We start from the raw sequence: 17,749 nt of genomic DNA on the forward strand, positions 1-17,749 counted from the left end.
CACAGAGAAAACTTCAGTAAGCTTAAGCAAAAAAAGGAAGTTTACAAGAAATGGAAATTTGGACAGATGACGAGGAGGAGTACAAAAATATTGCTCGAACACGCAGGGGTGTAATCAGGCAGGCCAACGCACATTTGGAGTTGCAGCTAGCAAGGGATGTGAAGGATAACAAGAAGGGTTTCTACAGGTATGTTAGCAAAAAGAAGAAGGTCAGGGAAAGTGTGGGACCCTTAGTGAATGGAGGAAGCAACCTAGTGACAGATGATGTGAAAAAAGTACTCAGTGCTTCTTTTTACCTCAGTCTTCACAGACAAGGTCAGCTCCCATCCGGCTGCACTGGGCAGCACATTCTGGGGAGGAGGTGAGCAGCTCTTGGTGGTGAAAGAACAGGTTAAGGGCTATTTGGAAATATTGTTGTTTCAAATTCATGCATTCTTTACGAATTTGTCACACAAATGGGGGGATAACTGCCAAGGTAACCCAGGAGGGGTGGGGGAGAAGTAGTAAAAACGCAAGTAGTCCACGCAAAAACGTATCTCCCCACCTGGTTTGGGAACTAGAACAACTGGAGATGCCCATGCACTTCCAGAGGGGCGGATTACACCCATCTGTAACATATCCTGGATCTCCTCTTCTATAGCAGTTTTAGCTTGAGGAGACATCCGGTAAGGTTGGACTTTAACTGGGTGAGCATTGCCTGTGTCAATGGAGAGGTATGCCCGTTCAGTTTGTCAAACTGAGAAACCTTTAATTCTCTGGAATAAAAGGGCTTTAGAGAATTAATATGGTCCACCTTATGCTTTCGGTTGGAGGTGGGGAATGCTATGAGATAATTAAGAGCTGCCAGGCGCTCCTGGACCGTGAATGGCCCTTCCCACCATGCTTCCATTTTATGGGCCTGGAGCGCATTTAAGACCATGACCTGCTCCCCTACTTTGAAGGAACGCTCTCTGGCATGTTTATCATACCAGGCTTTTTGCTCTTTTTGAGCATCCTGTAAGTTTTCTTTAGCAAGGGCTAAAGAGGTTCGGAGGGTGTTTGCAGGTTGGTTACAAAGTCCAGAAGGTTAGTTCCTGGAGAGGTGTAAATGCCTCCCATTGTTGCTTCACCAATTGTAAGGCCCCTTAACCTCACGGCCATATACAAGTTCAAATGGGGAAAACCCTAAACTGGGATGTGGTACAGCTCTGTAGGCAAAGAGCAACTGCTGCAACACTAAGTCCCAATCATTGGAGTGCTCATTTATGAATTTAGGAATCGTGGCCCCCAAAGTTCCATTCAACTTCTCCACCATGCCATTTGTTTTGATGGTGGTAAGGAGTGGCAACCAAGTGATTTACCCCATGAGCTTCCCAGAGGTTTTCCATAGTTCCTGCCAGGAAATTAGTCCCTGCATCTGTGAGTATGTTGGAGGGCCAACCTACCCTGGCAAAAATGTCTGCTAGTGCCTGGCACACACTTTTAGGCCTTGGGTTGCTTAGAGCTACTGCTTCTGGCCATCGGGTGGCAAAATCAGTGAAAGTCAGTATGGACTGCTTTCCTCTGGGGGTCTCTTTTGGAAAAGGACCCAGAATATCCACAGCTACTCGCTGAAATGGAACTTCAATGATGGGGAGTGGGTGGAGAGGGGCTTTGACCTGGTCTTGGGGTTTTCCCACTCTTTGGCATACTTCATAGGACCGGACATAGGTAGAAACATCCTTGGCCATTCCCTCCCAGTGAAATGACCCCTGAAACGGTCTTTGGTCCTGTTCACCGCAGCATGGCCACTAGGATGATCGTGGACTAAGCTCAAGAGCTTGGCCTGGTATTTAGTTGGAACTACCAACTGTCTCTGAGAATGCCAGTCTTCCTGGTGTCCACCAGAAAGAGTTTCCTTGTATAAAAGTCCTCTTTTTACAACAAACCTGGATGGATTAGAAGAGCTGAGAGGCGGTGGGTTGCTCCGTGCCGCCGTCCAAGCTCTCTGGAAGCTTTCATCTGCTTTCTGTTCGATCTGGAACTGTTCCCTTGATGCTGGAGACATCAGTTCCTCATTGGATTGTGGACCTATGTTTGGTCCCTCTGGAAGTGATGTAGGGGATGGGGCTGTTTCCGTTGACAGTGAACCACTCTCCGCTGGGATGCTCTGTTGGGGTTCAGGCTCCGGCTGAGCCTCTTGTGTAGGGTTATGGGCTACTGCCGGTTCAGGTTCGGTGGGGCCCTCTAGTGTTGAGGTTGCAAGTACTGGATTCAGTGCTGGCACGGGGTCTGGTGTTGGTTGTTCGGCTGGTTCCGGTTCTGGGACTGGTTCCGTCTGGGTCTCTGGGACTGGATCCACTACTGCTGTTGCAGACATTGGCCTGGGGTCCGGGTCCATCACCTCTGACCGGGTCCTGATATAAGTTTCCGGAACAGAGCTAGGCCTCCCAGCTTGTTTAGCATGGCTGCGGGTGACCGTTCCCACCCTCTTGGCCTGCTTCAAATGATTGGCCAAGTCTTCCCCCAACAGCATGGGGATGGGATAATCATCATAGACTGCAAAAGTCCACATTCCTGACCAGCCCTTATACTGGACAGGCAACTTGGCTGTAGGCAAATCGAAAGAGTTGGACTTGAAGGGTTGAATTGTCACTTGGATCTCTGGGTTGATAAAATTGGGGTCCACTAAGGAAGCATGGATAGCTGACACTTGTGCTGCAGTGTCCCTCCACTTGGTGACCTTCTTCCCACCCACACTCACAGTTTCCCTCCGCTCCAAGAGTATCTGGGAGGTATTGGAGAGGTATCTGGGAGGTTGCTGGAGAACGGGGTGGTGGGATGATAAGTTGTCTGGAGGGTTCTTTGGGAGGTAGGTGGGGCCTTGGGCAGCCTCCAGGAATAGAGTGTGGTCTTTGGTTGTCGCTTCTGGACCTCGCTCCAACTGCGACCAGTTTTCTTCTTCTCTGCCACCTCTAACCATCTGGCTCCAATCTCTCCTGCCTTGATTACAGTTTTGGGCTTCCCATCTAGGATGTATCTTTCTATTTCCTCAGGAACACCCTCTAAGAATTGTTCCATTTGCATTAGGAAGGGCAAATTTACTGGAGATTCAACACCTGCTCCTGATATCCAGGCATCTCAATGTTTCCCAATGTGGTAGGCATGTCGGGTAAACGACATGTCTGGTTTCCACCTTAGGGCTCTGAACCTCCGACGAGAATGCTCGGGTGTTATCCCCATTCTGACTCTCACCTTGGATTTAAACGGTTCATACTTGTTCATGTGTTCTTTAGGCATTTCAGCTGCCACCTCAGCTAAGGGTCCACTGAGCTGCAGCCACAGCTCTACCATGTATTGGCAGGTAGAGATGCTGTACCCAAGGCAAGCCCTTTTGAAGTTTTCTAAGAAGGCCTCAGTATCCTCGCCTGCCTTGTAGGTGGTGAACTTTCTGGGATAGGAAGTGGTACCTTGAGAAGGATTGCTAGGGTTTGTTGGTATATTCTGTTGAGCCTTTATCTTCTCCATCTTCTCCACATGCTTCCTCTCTTTTTCCTTCTCCTCAAGTTCTTTGGCCCTTGCTTCCATAGCTCTCCTGTGAGCAGCCACTTGGTGTTGTTCTGCCTCTTTTGCTGCCTCACTTTCTTTGTCCTTTGCCTCCATCTCCTTGTCCCTTGCCTCCATCTCCCTCCTGTGGGCAGCCTCCTGTACCTCCTTCTCCAGCCGCATGAGTTCTATCTGTCTTTCATGTTCCTTTTAGAATCATAGAATATCAGGGTTGGAAGGGACCCCAGAAGGTCATCTAGTCCAACCCCCTGCTCAAAGCAGGACCAATTCCCAGTTAAATCATCCCAGCCAGGGCTTTGTCAAGCCTGACCTTAAAAACCTCTAAGGAAGGAGATTCTACCACCTCCCTAGGTAACGCATTCCAGTGTTTCACCACCCTCTTAGTGAAAAAGTTTTTCCTAATATCCAATCTAAACCTCCCCCACTGCAACTTGAGACCATTACTCCTCGTTCTGTCATCTGCTACCATTGAGAACAGTCTAGAGCCATCCTCTTTGGAACCCCCTTTCAGGTAGTTGAAAGCAGCTATCAAATCCCCCCTCATTCTTCTCTTCTGCAGGCTAAACAATCCCAGCTCCCTCAGCCTCTCCTCATAACTCATGTGTTCCAGTCCCCTAATCATTTTTGTTGCCCTTCGCTGGACTCTCTCCAATTTGTCCACATAAATGTTTTTTTTGTTTTTCATCAGCCTGAAATCTGGCTAATTCCGGCTTTTGTTGAGCCGTGGAGTCTGTCATCCTAACCTCTCTGTTTTTAACTAACTTTACACCCGAGGTTTAGAAATAAAACAAACAAAACTTGGCTTGTAAAATTTTGCTGTGCTGGAATAGGATACCTATTCTCTGATAGTAATTGCCAGCCTACAGAAAAATCCAAAAAAAAAAAAAAAAAGACCCAAAAACTAACACTTATGTCTTCAGGCAAATAGGAAGAAATCTCCTCTAGTTGCTCTTAGGTTTGTGAAGACTTGTGAATTTCCCTGAAAGAGGTTAACTACTCTGCCTTTAGGAAGAGAAACTGCAGCTCCCAAAGACAATTCCCTTTTGTCTCTGCTCTGGCCCCAAAGCAAAGCAAAGCAAAAAAAAACCCAAACAAACAAACAAAAAAAAAAACCCTTCCAACTAATTGCCAGTTGGAGACCTGCTTTCTAGCAGCACAAAGGATTTTAAAAATTTCCTTTTAAAATCTGTTTTTCTGGTTCAAAAAATCTCAAATTGATCTCAAAATGATTTCAAGTTAATCCCACCGCTCTGCCACGATGTCAAAGATCCTTCCCCACTCTGAGCTCTAGGGTACAGATTGGGGGACCTGCATGAAAACCTCCGAAGCTGACTTTTGTCAGCTTAGGTTAAAACTTCCCCAAGGTACAAACTATTTTACCCTTGGACTTCCACTGCCACCACCAAACTTTATCTGGGTTCCTGAGAAAATGTAGTTTGGACACGTCTTTCCCCCCCCAAATCCTCCAACCCTTGCACCCCACTTCCTGGGGAAGGTTTCGTAAAAATCCTCACCAATTTGCAAAGGTGACCACAGACCCAAACCCTTGGATCTCAGAACAATGAAAAAGCATTCAGTTTCCTTACAGGAAGACTTTTCATAGAAGTAAAAAAGAATCATCTCTGTAAAATCAGGATAGTAAATACCTTACAGGGTAATTAGAATCAAAACATAGAGAATCCCTCTAGGCAAAATCTTAAGTTACACAAAAAAGACACACAGACAGGAATATTCATTCTATTCAGCACAGCTATGTTCTCAGCCATTTAAAGAAATTACAATCTAACACATACCTAACTAGATTACTTATTAAAAGTTCTAGGACTCCATTCCTGTTCTGTCCCCGGCAAAAGCCTCACCCAGACAGACCCAGACCCTTTGTTTTTCTCCCTCCTCCCAGCTTTTGAAAGTATCTTGCCTCCTCATTGGTCATTTTGGTCAGGTGCCAGCGAGGTTATCTTTAGCTTCTTAACCCTTTACAGGTGAGAGGATTTTTCCTGTGGCCAGGAGGAATTTTAAAGGGGTTTGCCCTTCCCTTTATATTTATGACACAGGGGGCTTGAAGTCTCCCATGAGAACAAGGGCGTGAGATCTGGAAACTTCTGTTAGTTTTCTGACGAAAGCCTCGTCTACCTCATCCTCCTGGTCTGGTAGTCTATAGCAGACTCCCACCACAACATCACCATTGTTGCTCTCACCTCTAAACTTACCCCAAAGACTCTCAACAGGCTTTTCCCCAGTTCAGAGCAACTGGAGCTCTGAGCAATAGTACTGCTCTCTTACATACAGTGCAACTCCTCCACCTTTTCTCCCCTGCCTGTCCTTCCAGAACAGTTTATACCCATCCATGACAGTGCTCCAGTCATGTGAGCTACCCCACCAAGTCTCTGTTATTCCATTTACAGCATAGTTCCTTGACTGTGCCAGGACTTCTAATTTTTCCTTCCTGTTTCCCAGGCTTCTTGCGTTCCTATACAGGCACCTAAGATAACTACCGATTGCCCTGCTTTCACAGTAGGAATCAGGAGGCCACTCCTGTTGCACCCTACTCATTGCGTTTCCTCCCAGTATCCCACTTCCAAGCATACCACACTGCTTAGGTCACCGTCCTCCAGTGAACCTAGTTTAAATCCCTCCTCACTAGGTTAGCAAGCCTGCCTGTGAAGATGCTCTTCCCTCTCTTCGTTAGTTGGATCCCATCTCTTCATAGCAACTCTTCTTCCTGGAACAACATCCCGTGGTCGAAGATTCTCCAGCAGGGACCTGGAGACGGTCCTAGAGAAGATGTGGAGGCACAGAGATTGTGGGTGGGGGACCTAGCTACCAGTGCATCACTGAGATCTGTGTCTCACTTTGGGTATCTCTGGATCCTGGGTCCCCCTTGTCAATCCTCAGGGAGATGGAAAGAGACTTCCCATCCCGGAACAATCTGAAGGAAATTTCCATGTAAGGAGCCTTGTGGCAACTCCCTTCACTTCCCTGGCCTGCACCCTGAGTTTGTAATGTAGGACAGGGGGCTACTGAGGAGAAATCAGTCCCTATATTATTATTATTGTTGTTTTATGTTATATTATTTCAGCAAGATCACAGCTGAGACAGCATCATCCTTACCACTTGGCTGCACCCAACATAGCCCTGTGACTAATCGGAATCATATGAACAGTGATGACATTCCTAGATACCAGGAATAGGGTTACTTCCACCTGCCTCTGAAGCTTCTGGAACTGGCCACTGGATAGTTTCCTCCCAGTATCCCACTTTCCCACATACCACAAGGCTTAGATCACTGTCCCCCAGTGAACCTAGTTTAAATCCCTCCTCACTAGGTTAGCAAGCCTGCCTGTGAAGATGCTCTTCCTTCTCTTGGTTAGGTGGATCCCATCTCTTCATAGCAACTCTTCTTCCTGGAACAACATCCTGTGGTCGAAGAATCCAAAGCCACGTAGTCTGCAGTGGCCCAGTCAAGGTCATTCTTGGCAGTACATCGACACCCACGTGGAGAAGTACGAAGGGTTAGCGGTCCCAGGGCTTGATCAGTCTCAGTAGACGCTCTGTCACATCCTGAATTCTAGCTCCAGGCAAGCAGCACAGTTCTTGAGTCTCCCAGTCTGGACTGCAGGTGGAGGACTCCATCCCCCTTAGAAAGTTGTCCCCAAAACCCACCACTCATCTCCTCCTCGTGGAACCCCCATCCCTAGGACAATGCATCCCATGCCTTCCAGTTGATAGGGTTTCCTTCTGATCCCTTCCCTCAGATGGCTGTTCCAAGTTATTCTCCGCCATAGTACATGTGTAGAGAACCTGAAAATGGTTTCTTATCTCTATTTACAATGGTGTGGATGGGTTCTCCTCTTTCTTCTTCTGGAAGTAACATACTGCCTGTTTTCTTACCCATTCTGCACTGCCCTCTCTGATTCTCCAGCATGCTGTGCCTGCAATACCAAAAGCTGACTTCTATCCAGAAAGTCTTCATTTTCTCTTGTTACGCATTACACCTGGTAGGACACGCACACCAGTGCTGCGAATTACACCTGGTAGGACACGCACACAAGTGCTGCGAATTACACCTGGTATGACACGCACACAACTGCTGCGAATTATACCTGGTAGGACACGCACACAAGTGCTACGAATTATACCTGATAAGACACGCACAGTTCGAATCTAGGCTGAGGCACAGAAATAAAGTCCACAACTGCAGAGTTCCCAAAAAACACTAACTTTATTACACTCGAGCGTGGTGCCCCCTGCTAGCGAGGAGGGGACCCTGAATGCAGATTATACAAAGGTTATATACCTTTTAGCAAAGCATGTTGCCCTCGTGCATTGGAAACCTTAGCCAATAAACAAACCCTTGTCTTATCTACCACCTATCCCTTCTTGGTGCATTCCTCGTGCTATACCAGTATGTTAATTACACAGCATGGTCCTAAAGCCATGCATCAGTAACTTTTATTATCAGGATGGGAGGCCTCACATCAAGGCCAAGAGACAGGGAGTTAGAGACTGACAAAAACCAGATACTGGGAGTCAAGGCAGGCTGGAGACAAGGAGGAGGATTTTCACAGGGATTCAGTATTTAAGGATTACTGCTCCTGGTGTATGATGTGCTGGCATTTAAACAATGGTGGGCCCCAAACCAAAATGGAGTCACATGTGCTAACTTTTCCTTAACACTCTGATGTAATGCAGGTTTCATACTTGGGTCTTGAGTCCTTTAACCTTCTCTTCCAATATGGAGGTCAGCCTGCACTTCACACAGACGGAGTCACTTCTATCCTCTGGGAGAGAGACAAACATGGCACATCCTATCCAGGTCACAACAGCTGATCGCTCACTATCCATAATGTGTTCCTTCTAAGAGCCTCTTCAGAAGTTGTAGTTACTGATCACAGAAGCCTGAAAGGCAACCCCCAGCCCAACATTCTGTGGGATCTCCCCCCAGGCAAACTCTCAGGCAAACTCCGTATATTTAGTTACTCTAACCAGCCTAGCCATCTCTGTGAGCCCCATCCACCTGTACAATGTCTCTTCAGCAGATCCTGTGGGCAGTGGCTACTGTGAGAAGCCCTGGAAGCACAACTCTGATAAACCTGTTTTAGCAGGGAGCTGGAGACCGTCCTAGAGAAGATGTGGAGGCAAAGAGATAATGGGTGGGGGACCTAGATACCAGTGGATGACTGAGATCTGTGTCTCACTTTGGGTATCCCTGGATCCTGGGTCCCCCTTTACAATCCTCAGGGAGATGGAAAGAGACCTCCTGTCCCGGGACAATCTTAAGGAAATTTCCATGTAAGGAGCCTTGTGGAATCTCCCTTCACTTCCCTGGCCTGCACCCTGAGTTTGTATGGTAGGACAGGAGGCTGCCGAGGAGAAATCAGGTCCTATATTATTATTATTGTTGTTTTATGTTATGTTATTTCAGCAAGATCACAGCTGAGACATCATCATCCTTACCACTCGGCTGCACACAACGTAGCCATGTGACTAATAGGAATCGTATGAAAAGTGATGACAGGCCGAGATACCAGGAATAGAGCTGGCACCACAGTCCAGTTGTGTAGCATCCCCTGTGATTTGGCCTCCTGCAGTTTGCCATTGGACATGACGGGAGTTAAAGCTGATGTACAGTAAGTCAAGCAGCTGAGGCTCCCTGTTGCCCAAGTGGCCCCCAGGGGAATGTGCCGGCAGGCTTCATAAAGGGAGATGCCTCTCGATCTAAACAGATACTGCCTGCAGCCTGTGCAGGCTTGCCGATGACTCCTTGTCGTTTAGGGTGAAGACCTCTAGTGTCAGCGGCTCCTCTTCTAGCAGGAACTGGGTACGTTGGCAGGTTTCACTGTCTTTAAAATGCGAAGTGAACGGGAACGGCTGGAAGCTGTTTCCATTGGCAGGTGTTCTGTGCAGCGGCAGAGGACTCAGACGGGCTGTCGGGGTCACTCAGTGACGGGGTTGGAGGGCAGGCAGCGCTAGGTAGCTTAGGAAGCCCTCCCCCACATCTGCTCATGCTGGGTGGTGGGTTGTTCAAGCTACACAGAAATCTGACATTCAAAGTGAGCTCAGACTGTTAAAACCTGATGCTCCAAGTCCGGATTTTTCAAGGGGTCATGTTTCTAGAGGTGCCGTGTGCTCTGGGCTATAACGGGGTTCAAAAAAGAACTCGATTATTTCATGGAGGACAGGTCCATCAATGGCTATTAGCAGGTTGGGCAGGGATGGTGTCCCTGGCCTCTGTTTGCCAGAAACTGGGAATGAGTGACAGAGGATGGATCACTTGGTGATTCCCTGTTCTGGTCATTCGCTCTGGGGCACCTGGCAGTGGCCACTGTCAGAAGACGGGACACTGGGCTAGATGGACCTTTGGTCTGACCCAGTATGGCCGTTCTTGTTTTTATGTTCCTAAGGGCCCAATCTTGCCGGTGGCTGAGCGAGATGAGACCCCATGGAATATCAGTGACTAGTTCACAAATCGCCTCAGGTATATTTGCTGCTGGAAATTTATTCAGCAAAAGCATTTTCAAAGGTTTTATTCTCTGGCTCGATTGTGAAAGCAGGAATTGAGAGCTGCGTTGTTCTATAGTAAGAGGTCTGATATGGCATGTATCTTTTACCTGACTGGCTGAGGGCTCCAACGTTTCTGCCCTGTAGATACCCCTCAGAGCTGCAGGGATACTGGCATCTCCACCCCCTCTCTGGCCTCTGAGTGCCAGACATCAGACCTTGCAGTTTTCCCTCTTCTGGGCTGGAATCCTGTGATCCTCCCACTCTCAGGCTGGGCTCTGGGCTACCACACACTGCGGGTCCACCGGGCTGGCCCTGCAGGTCTGAGTGCGTTTGGCACCTGTGGCTCTTCCCTCTGGGAGTCTGTGACCAGTGGTGAGAGGAGTGACCAGCCAGCCTTCTTGCCCCCAAATACTGTTTGATCTGAAGAGAAGGAAGAAAGTGTAACATGGGAGAATAAGAGGGTTTTTTTAAACGATGGTCTGTACACGTCTCTGAGTCCAAGCCCTCCCACTCTGTTGGGGAGCCAGGCAGGCTGAGAGCCTTTAGACTTCCCCAGCTGTGTCTGTGCCTGTCAGCCTGAAGAGCTTCTGAGCAACAGCTGCCCCCCCTCTGGACAGACTCCCAGTGCTGGCAAAACAAGCTGTGTAACGTGGCTGGAGCCTGGAAATAGGCTCGTCCCAGCTTGTTGCTCCCGTGTTGTCTCTCAACCTTCCTGAAGTGCTCACTGAGCGATGGCTTTTCTTGAGCTGTTGCTTCTCTTCCTGCTTCTTTTTTATTAGCCTGCTGCTAAACTAAGATGAGCCAGACGAGTTTCTCCTAATATAGGTGGAGCACAAACATCCCAACACTTAACCCAATACAGCTCTACAGCAAACATCCCCAGAACTGGGTTTAACCCACACATTCATTATGGCAGCTCAGCTCCATAGATGTCACAGTGCCGTTCCCAGTGCTCCACATTTTATGAATACAGGACACAGGCAGCCAGAGAGCAATAGGCTACTTTCCTGTGGGAAATGAGGTTCCATTTCCCTGAATACTCATGCACTTGACTTTGAAATCCACGTCCGGCAAGCTCTCATCCTGGCTGAATCACAGGTGCTGGGGTTACCTTGTGCTAGTGAGTGAAAGCTCAAGGAATGAATATTTTCTATAGCAATCCCAATGCTTGTTCCTACTCCGGAGACAGGCTACAGACTGACAGAACAGAAGCTGAGGAGACCCAGTCAGCTATTAAACCAGGGACAGAGGAGCGACTAGACATTTGTTTGCTGCCAAGGGACTGAATGAGGGCTGAGATGCTGTCATTTTTTCAGGTTCTGAAGAAATCCAGATGACATAAAGTAGGTTTTAAGTCCCACTCTAACCTGAGAAAACATCTCGGAAAGCAGATCAGAGGGGAAAGAATGGGTTGGCAGGAGTGGACTAAAGTACAGGTATGCAAATGGAATGCCAAAACTTTTCATCATAATACAAATATTACAAACCAAAGTTTCATAACATGCATCTCTAGCCAAAGCTGGCAGTAGAGTTGTTGGAATCGCTATAGGAAGGAGCACTGGTAACAGTTGGGGAAGAAATTATCTGATAAGGATTTGTGATGCCCCTATTGCAGGATAATTGTATGCGCTAAGAAGGATGGGAAAGGGTCATCTTAGTGGGTGGCCAACAGGGAATATGGCAGCAAGAGAGTATCTGAAGGCCCCTGATTATCCAGCTACTTCCACTTAAATTTCCCCTAACCGCAATAAGTCTGTTATAACCCATGGCTTACTCTTAACCGCACTTGGACTATGATTTACCCTCAAAACTGGCTTAAACTGGAAAAATTACTTATCATTGTATTATGTATGATTTTGTCCTTACAAGACATTGTTGGAAGGGTCTGTGGAAAAGTACCCATGCAGAAGTGTATTGTTTGAAAATGCCACCGAAAACCCTGGATAAGTCTGTTAAAGTGTATGGAAAACAGAGCAGCTTCCCACCCTGTGTGGGGCTATGCTAACTCTCCTGCTTGCATAAAATAAAAAAGCCTCAGGCAATTCTGATTCCTAAAACAAAGTGTGGTTCATTTTCCATGACACAGTTAATGGCCTTTGTTTTAGAAACTATTTCAGAAGTATTCCACATCCTGGTTGCAATGGGTTTGTGCTATTAATTGTTTTGTTCAGTGAACCATCTTACAATACTGTCTCCTAGTAACTGACAAGAAGCTGTTTCTAACACATACATTAAGGTCCTGAATTCATTCACTCTGCAAGACTTGTGAAAGGCTTTCCAAACAGCCCTGAGAGTACAGAACCGCTGGCCTGTGTTACTGCAAAGAGCAGAGCCGAGGTGCAGCAAAGGGGAGTGCAATAGAGGTTGTACATAATTTACACCCATCAACTGTTACGCACTCATGGTTGAAGTAACTTGCTCACTCAGCTGGATATTAGTGCACAACTAGTGTTTGCATTATTCACCCATTTGTGAAGCCAACCCTTCCCCCTAGCTGAAGTAACTGTCAGTTATATCTTGTAACTTGCCTGATATCCACAGATCCTTGCACGGGGAGATGATGCAGTTCCTGTGAGGGTGAAGAGACTCTTGTTGGATGATTGAATTCTCTGGAATCAGTCAATGCTGACCAGGCAAAGCACTTCAATTTCTCTTGGAGGGATTCTTGAGAGTCAGGGTGTATCACCAAGAGCATTTGGTAAGGGAGAGTTAACAGAGTTCGGTTCTGATCGAATTTACACATATATATCTGGAGTAATGCAGTTGAAGTCACTGTCATTGAATTCAGAACCTGGCCCTGCGAATTGATCCCATGTGCTACAAAGAGGCAGTGGCAGAATTTTGACTCTGAGGAGTTGTCATAAACATATAGCTGAGAGTAACCTAGAATTCCTCCTTACCTGTAAGGGGTTAAGAAGCTCAAATAACCTGGTTGGCACCTGAGCAAAAGGATCAATGGGGAAAGAAGATATTTTCAATTCGGGGTTGGGGGGTGAAGAAGGCTTTGTTTGTGGTCTGTGTTGTGTGTTCTCTGGGGAAGCGGAGAAGCATCAGGTCAGAAAACTGCTTCTCCTAAAGTCATCTTAAAATGAGTCTCAGTATTGCAAAAAAAGTAAATAAGGCAAGGTGTGTTAGGTTATCTTTTGTTTTTAGCTTGTGAATTTTCCCTTTGCTTAGAGGAACATTTATCCCTGTTTTCTGTAACTTTAAAGTTTGACCTAGAGGGGAATCCTCTGTGTTTTGAATCTGATTACCCTGTAAAGTTACCTTCCACCCTGATTTTACAGAGGTGCTTCTTTTACTTCTTTATAATAAAATTCTGTTTTTGAAGAATCTGGTTTACGTATTTGGTTGGTAGATTATTCTCAAGGCTCCCCGGGAAAGGGGGTGACGGGACTCGGGGGGATATTTTAAGAAAACAGGAACTCCAAGTGGTCCTTTTCCTGAATCTTTCTCTAACTCACTTGGTGGTGGCAGCAGCACCCATCCAAGGACAAGGAAGGATTTGTGCCTTGGGAAAGTTTTTAACCAGAGCTGGTAGAACTAAGCTTCGGGGGTCCTTCATGCGGGTCCCCACATCTGTACTGTCGAGTTCAGAGTAGGGAAGGAACCTTGACAGGAGTGGAGAAAGTGAAAAAGAATGTATATAATGAGGCAATGAAACACATTTACAAATAGCTTCAATGGAGGACAGATAATACAACGACCGCTTTCACCATGCACTTGCAATGTGTTCATGCACGAGTCATGATACAATGGGCCACACTCAGAAGTGAAGGGCCAGAAAGGGTGACTGTGTGAAAGTTACAACTGTAAAATCACAGTTATCAAATAGGCTGCGGAACTCCCAGCCACAAGATATCATTGGGGATCAGAGCATAGTAGGATTGAAAGAGGGACTCGCTGCTTCTCAGGGTAATTGGAAAAAAACAATTTCATTAGTGAGCAATTTAAAAAAAAAAGGCTTGGAAGGGCTCTAAACCCTCCTGATTTATACCACAAAATATGGCTAACTTGTGGTTGTCAGGGGGAAACTTTCCCTGGGCGCTGGTCATCTCATAGCTCCCTATTGCAGGGTTTCTTCCACCTGCCCCTAAAGCTTCTGGAACTGACCACTGGATAGTGCACTAGATGGACTCAGGTCTGATCCAGTCTAGCAATGCCTATCTTCCCATTAATTGGGTAAATCAAAGAGTATGTTTTTACTGATCTTTCTTCATCTCCTGGGAGTCTCTAGACTTGCACTCAGAGCAGAAAGATGTCTAGTTAAATATCAGCTAGTCTCCTGTTCTTTTTCCTTTCAGGAAGGAACCCTGAAAACTCCTTGAACCTGCCCAGTCCATTATGTCAGCTGTCAATGATACCAAGTTCCAATTTACAATTTTCCTTCTCACCGGAATACCTGGAAAGGAAGATGTCTATCTCTGGATCTCTATCCCCTTCTGCTTAATGTATGTTATTTCAATAGTAGGAAATTCAGTCATTCTGTTCATTATAAAAACAGATCCAAGCCTCCATGAGCCCATGTATATTTTCCTTTCCATGTTGTCCATCACAGACCTTGGCTTATCAATATCCACCATACCGACGATACTGGGCATGTTCTTGTTCAACTCTAGGGAGATCAGCCTTGATGCCTGTTTTGCCCAGCTGTTCTTCATCCACTTGCTTCAAAGTATGGAATCCTCCTTCCTCTTGTTGATGGCCTTTGACCGCTTCATTGCAATCTGTAACCCACTGAGATATGCCTCCATCTTAACTCCATGGAGGTTATCCAAAATGGGACTGCTGTGTGTGCTAAGAGGGATAGTCGTAGTATTACCACTCCCTTTTCTGCTGAAACGGTTCCAATACTGTCGAACTAATATTCTCTCCCATTCCTACTGTGTACATCAGGAAGTCATGAACATGGCTTGTTCGGATATCACAGTCAACAATGTCTATGGCTTGTCTACTCTACTCTTAACCATTGGGTTGGACTCATTGCTCATCTTCCTCTCTTATGTGATGATCTTCAAAACAGTGCTGAATGTCGTGTCCCATGCGGAGTGTCTCAGGGCCTTGAACACCTGCGTTTCCCACCTCTGTGCCGTCCTGCTCTTCTACCTACCAGAGATCGGCTTGTCTGTGATACACAGATTTGGGAATAGCTCTTCTCACTTGTTTCAGTTTGTCCTGGGCTACTTCTATCTGCTGGTCCCACCCCTAATGAACCCCATTGTGTACAGCATGAAAAGCAAACAACTTCGTGCAAGGATAATCAGGGTGTTCATCAACTGAAGGGTCAGTTCCTCCCACTGCTCCCATACTAGTGACCTGGGAGTGAAAAAACACAGGCCACAGCCATCTATTCCTTCCTGGACTCTTACATCTGAGACAAAGGGACACAAATCTGACATCAGGAATCATAACATTCAACAACCGGAAGGAGAACACTTCAACCTCTCTGGCCACTCAGTAAAAGATTTAAGGGTGGGAATTTTGCAACAGAAAAGCTTGAAAAACAGACTCCGATGAGAAACTGCTGACCTTGAATGTATGTGCAAACTAGATACTATGAACTTGAGTTTGAATAGAGATGGGAGTGGCTGGGTCATTACACATATTGAATCTATTTCCTTAACTTAAGTATCCTCACACCTTCTTGTAAACTGTCAAAATGGGCCATCTTGATGATCACTACAAAAAGTTTTTTTCTCCTGCTGATAATAGCTCATCTTAACTAATTAGCCTCTCACAGGTCGTATGGTGACTTCCAACTTATATGTATGTATATATCTATATATATATATATCTTACTATATGTTTCATTCTATGCATCTGATGAAGTGGCGAAAGCTTATGCTCTAATAAATTTGTTAGTTTCTAAGGTGCCACAAGTACTCCTGTTCTTTTTATCTGAGAAGACATGAGCTACTGATCTCCACTTTTTAGAGAGAGGTCCAGATGGGGTCTAAGACCCAGAGCAAGGGGAGAGGGGCTGATGAGGGAGGAGAGCCCAGTCGGGAAAGGAAACCAAGGCCGGAAGAAGCATTTACAAAGTGACGCTGTTCATGGAGAGCCAAGGGAGCAGTGGGATGTTGGCCCATAAAGAGCTGTATCGGTGGCTACTCCAAACTCAGAATTCCTGTTGATACAGTCAGTAAAGAGAAGAGACGTGCATGTTGTTTCCAGTTACACCTGGCCTGTCCCTGTACCATCTCTGCCTAAACATCCAGGGGCCATGAGAAAAGCTGCAGAGCTCTTCTCTTGTTGCAGTCCTGGCCCTTCCTGAGCGCTCTGGGTGCTGCATGATTCATGGGGCTGCACCAGCTGTAGACAGGGGCTACTACTTGGGCAGAGACACCCACCCTTCCCCGACGCCTTCAGCCAGATTCTTGTGTGTGAGTGGTGTCAGAGACTTGATTTACACAGAAGCCCCAGGAGAAGCCATTCAGGCATCCACTCCCCTACTGATAGCTATGCACACCTGCTGAGCCCTCTTCCCACAGAGGCAGAGCAGAACTATTTGTGTGAGTGAAGGTCTGACACACACTAGTCCTGCCAAGAGACTCAGGCCCAGTTTCTCTCTCCTTCCCCCGATTTGTGCTGCCCCAGCTGATTGGAAAGGGGTGGAAATGCATCTCAACTCCCACAGAGAGGCACGGCTAGCTCCTATCCCAGCCTAGCTCATGCAGTTTAGGGTGACCACCTAGTCAAAAGGTAAAAGCAAGACACATGCAGGAGTCCTGCCTCCCTGTAACCCTGCCCTTCTTCTCCCCCCTGAGGCTCCACCCACTCCTCCTCCTCTTCCTCTCAGGCCTTTGCTCCATCTTTCCCCCCACAAGGCTTCATGCTCTGCTCCTCCTCTTCTCCTTGAGGGCCCGCCTCCTGGTCTTCCTGCAAGATAGATCTAGGCTGTGTTAAGAGCCACCCAGGGACCCTGGCCCACTATGGGAACTACGGACCCCCTATCTACCCTGGGCATGGGGGGGCAAGAGGAGGAGCAGGAGCAGGGGATTGAAAACAGCCCCCATCCCATGATCCTGACGCCCCACAGGTAGTCCATGCAATGGGATCTCAAGGGAGACTTCAATCCCCTTGTCAAGGTTCCTCCCCCACTCTGAACTCTAGGGTACAGATGTGGAGACCTGCATGAAACACCGCCTAAGCTTATCTTTACCAGCTTAGGTCAAAACTTCCCCAAAGTACAAAATATTGCACCCTTTGTCCTTGGATTGGCCACTACCACCACCAAACTAATACTGGTTACTGGGGAAGAGTTGTTTGGACGCGTCTTTCCCCACCAAAATACTTCCCAAAACCTTGCACCCCACTTTCTGGGCAAGGTTTTGTAAAAAGCCTCACCAATTTGCCTAGGTGACTACAGACCCAGACCCTTGGATCTGAGAAAAATGAAAAAGCATTCAGTTTCCTTACAGGAAGACTTTTAATAAAAATAGAAGTAAATAGAAATAAAGAAATCCCCCCTGTAAAATAAGGATGGTAGATATCTTACAGGGTAATTAGATTCAAAAACATAGACAACCCCTCTAGGCAAAACCTGAAGTTACAAAAAAGATACACAGACAGAAATAGTTATTCTATTCAGCACAGTTCTTTTCTCAGCTATTTAAAGAAATCATAATCTAACACGTACCTAGCCAGATTACTTACCAAAAGTTTTAAGACTCCATTCCTGGTCTATCCCCGGAAGAAACCAGCATATAGACAGACACAC

General features: G+C 46.7%; 1 protein-coding gene across 1 annotated transcript; it reads left to right on the plus strand.

The window, feature by feature from the left end:
* The first annotated feature begins 14,373 nt into the window (after window positions 1-14,373).
* Window positions 14,374-15,309, plus strand: LOC144929518 (olfactory receptor 51G2-like). Its single transcript, XM_078849214.1, has one exon. It carries the CDS (start codon window positions 14,374-14,376, stop codon window positions 15,307-15,309), a length of 936 nt encoding a protein of 311 aa, XP_078705340.1.
* Window positions 15,310-17,749: the final 2,440 nt, after the last annotated feature.

The sequence above is a fragment of the Lepidochelys kempii genome, chromosome 1 (genome assembly GCF_965140285.1).
Source record: "Lepidochelys kempii isolate rLepKem1 chromosome 1, rLepKem1.hap1, whole genome shotgun sequence".
Classification (NCBI taxonomy): domain Eukaryota; kingdom Metazoa; phylum Chordata; order Testudines; family Cheloniidae; genus Lepidochelys; species Lepidochelys kempii.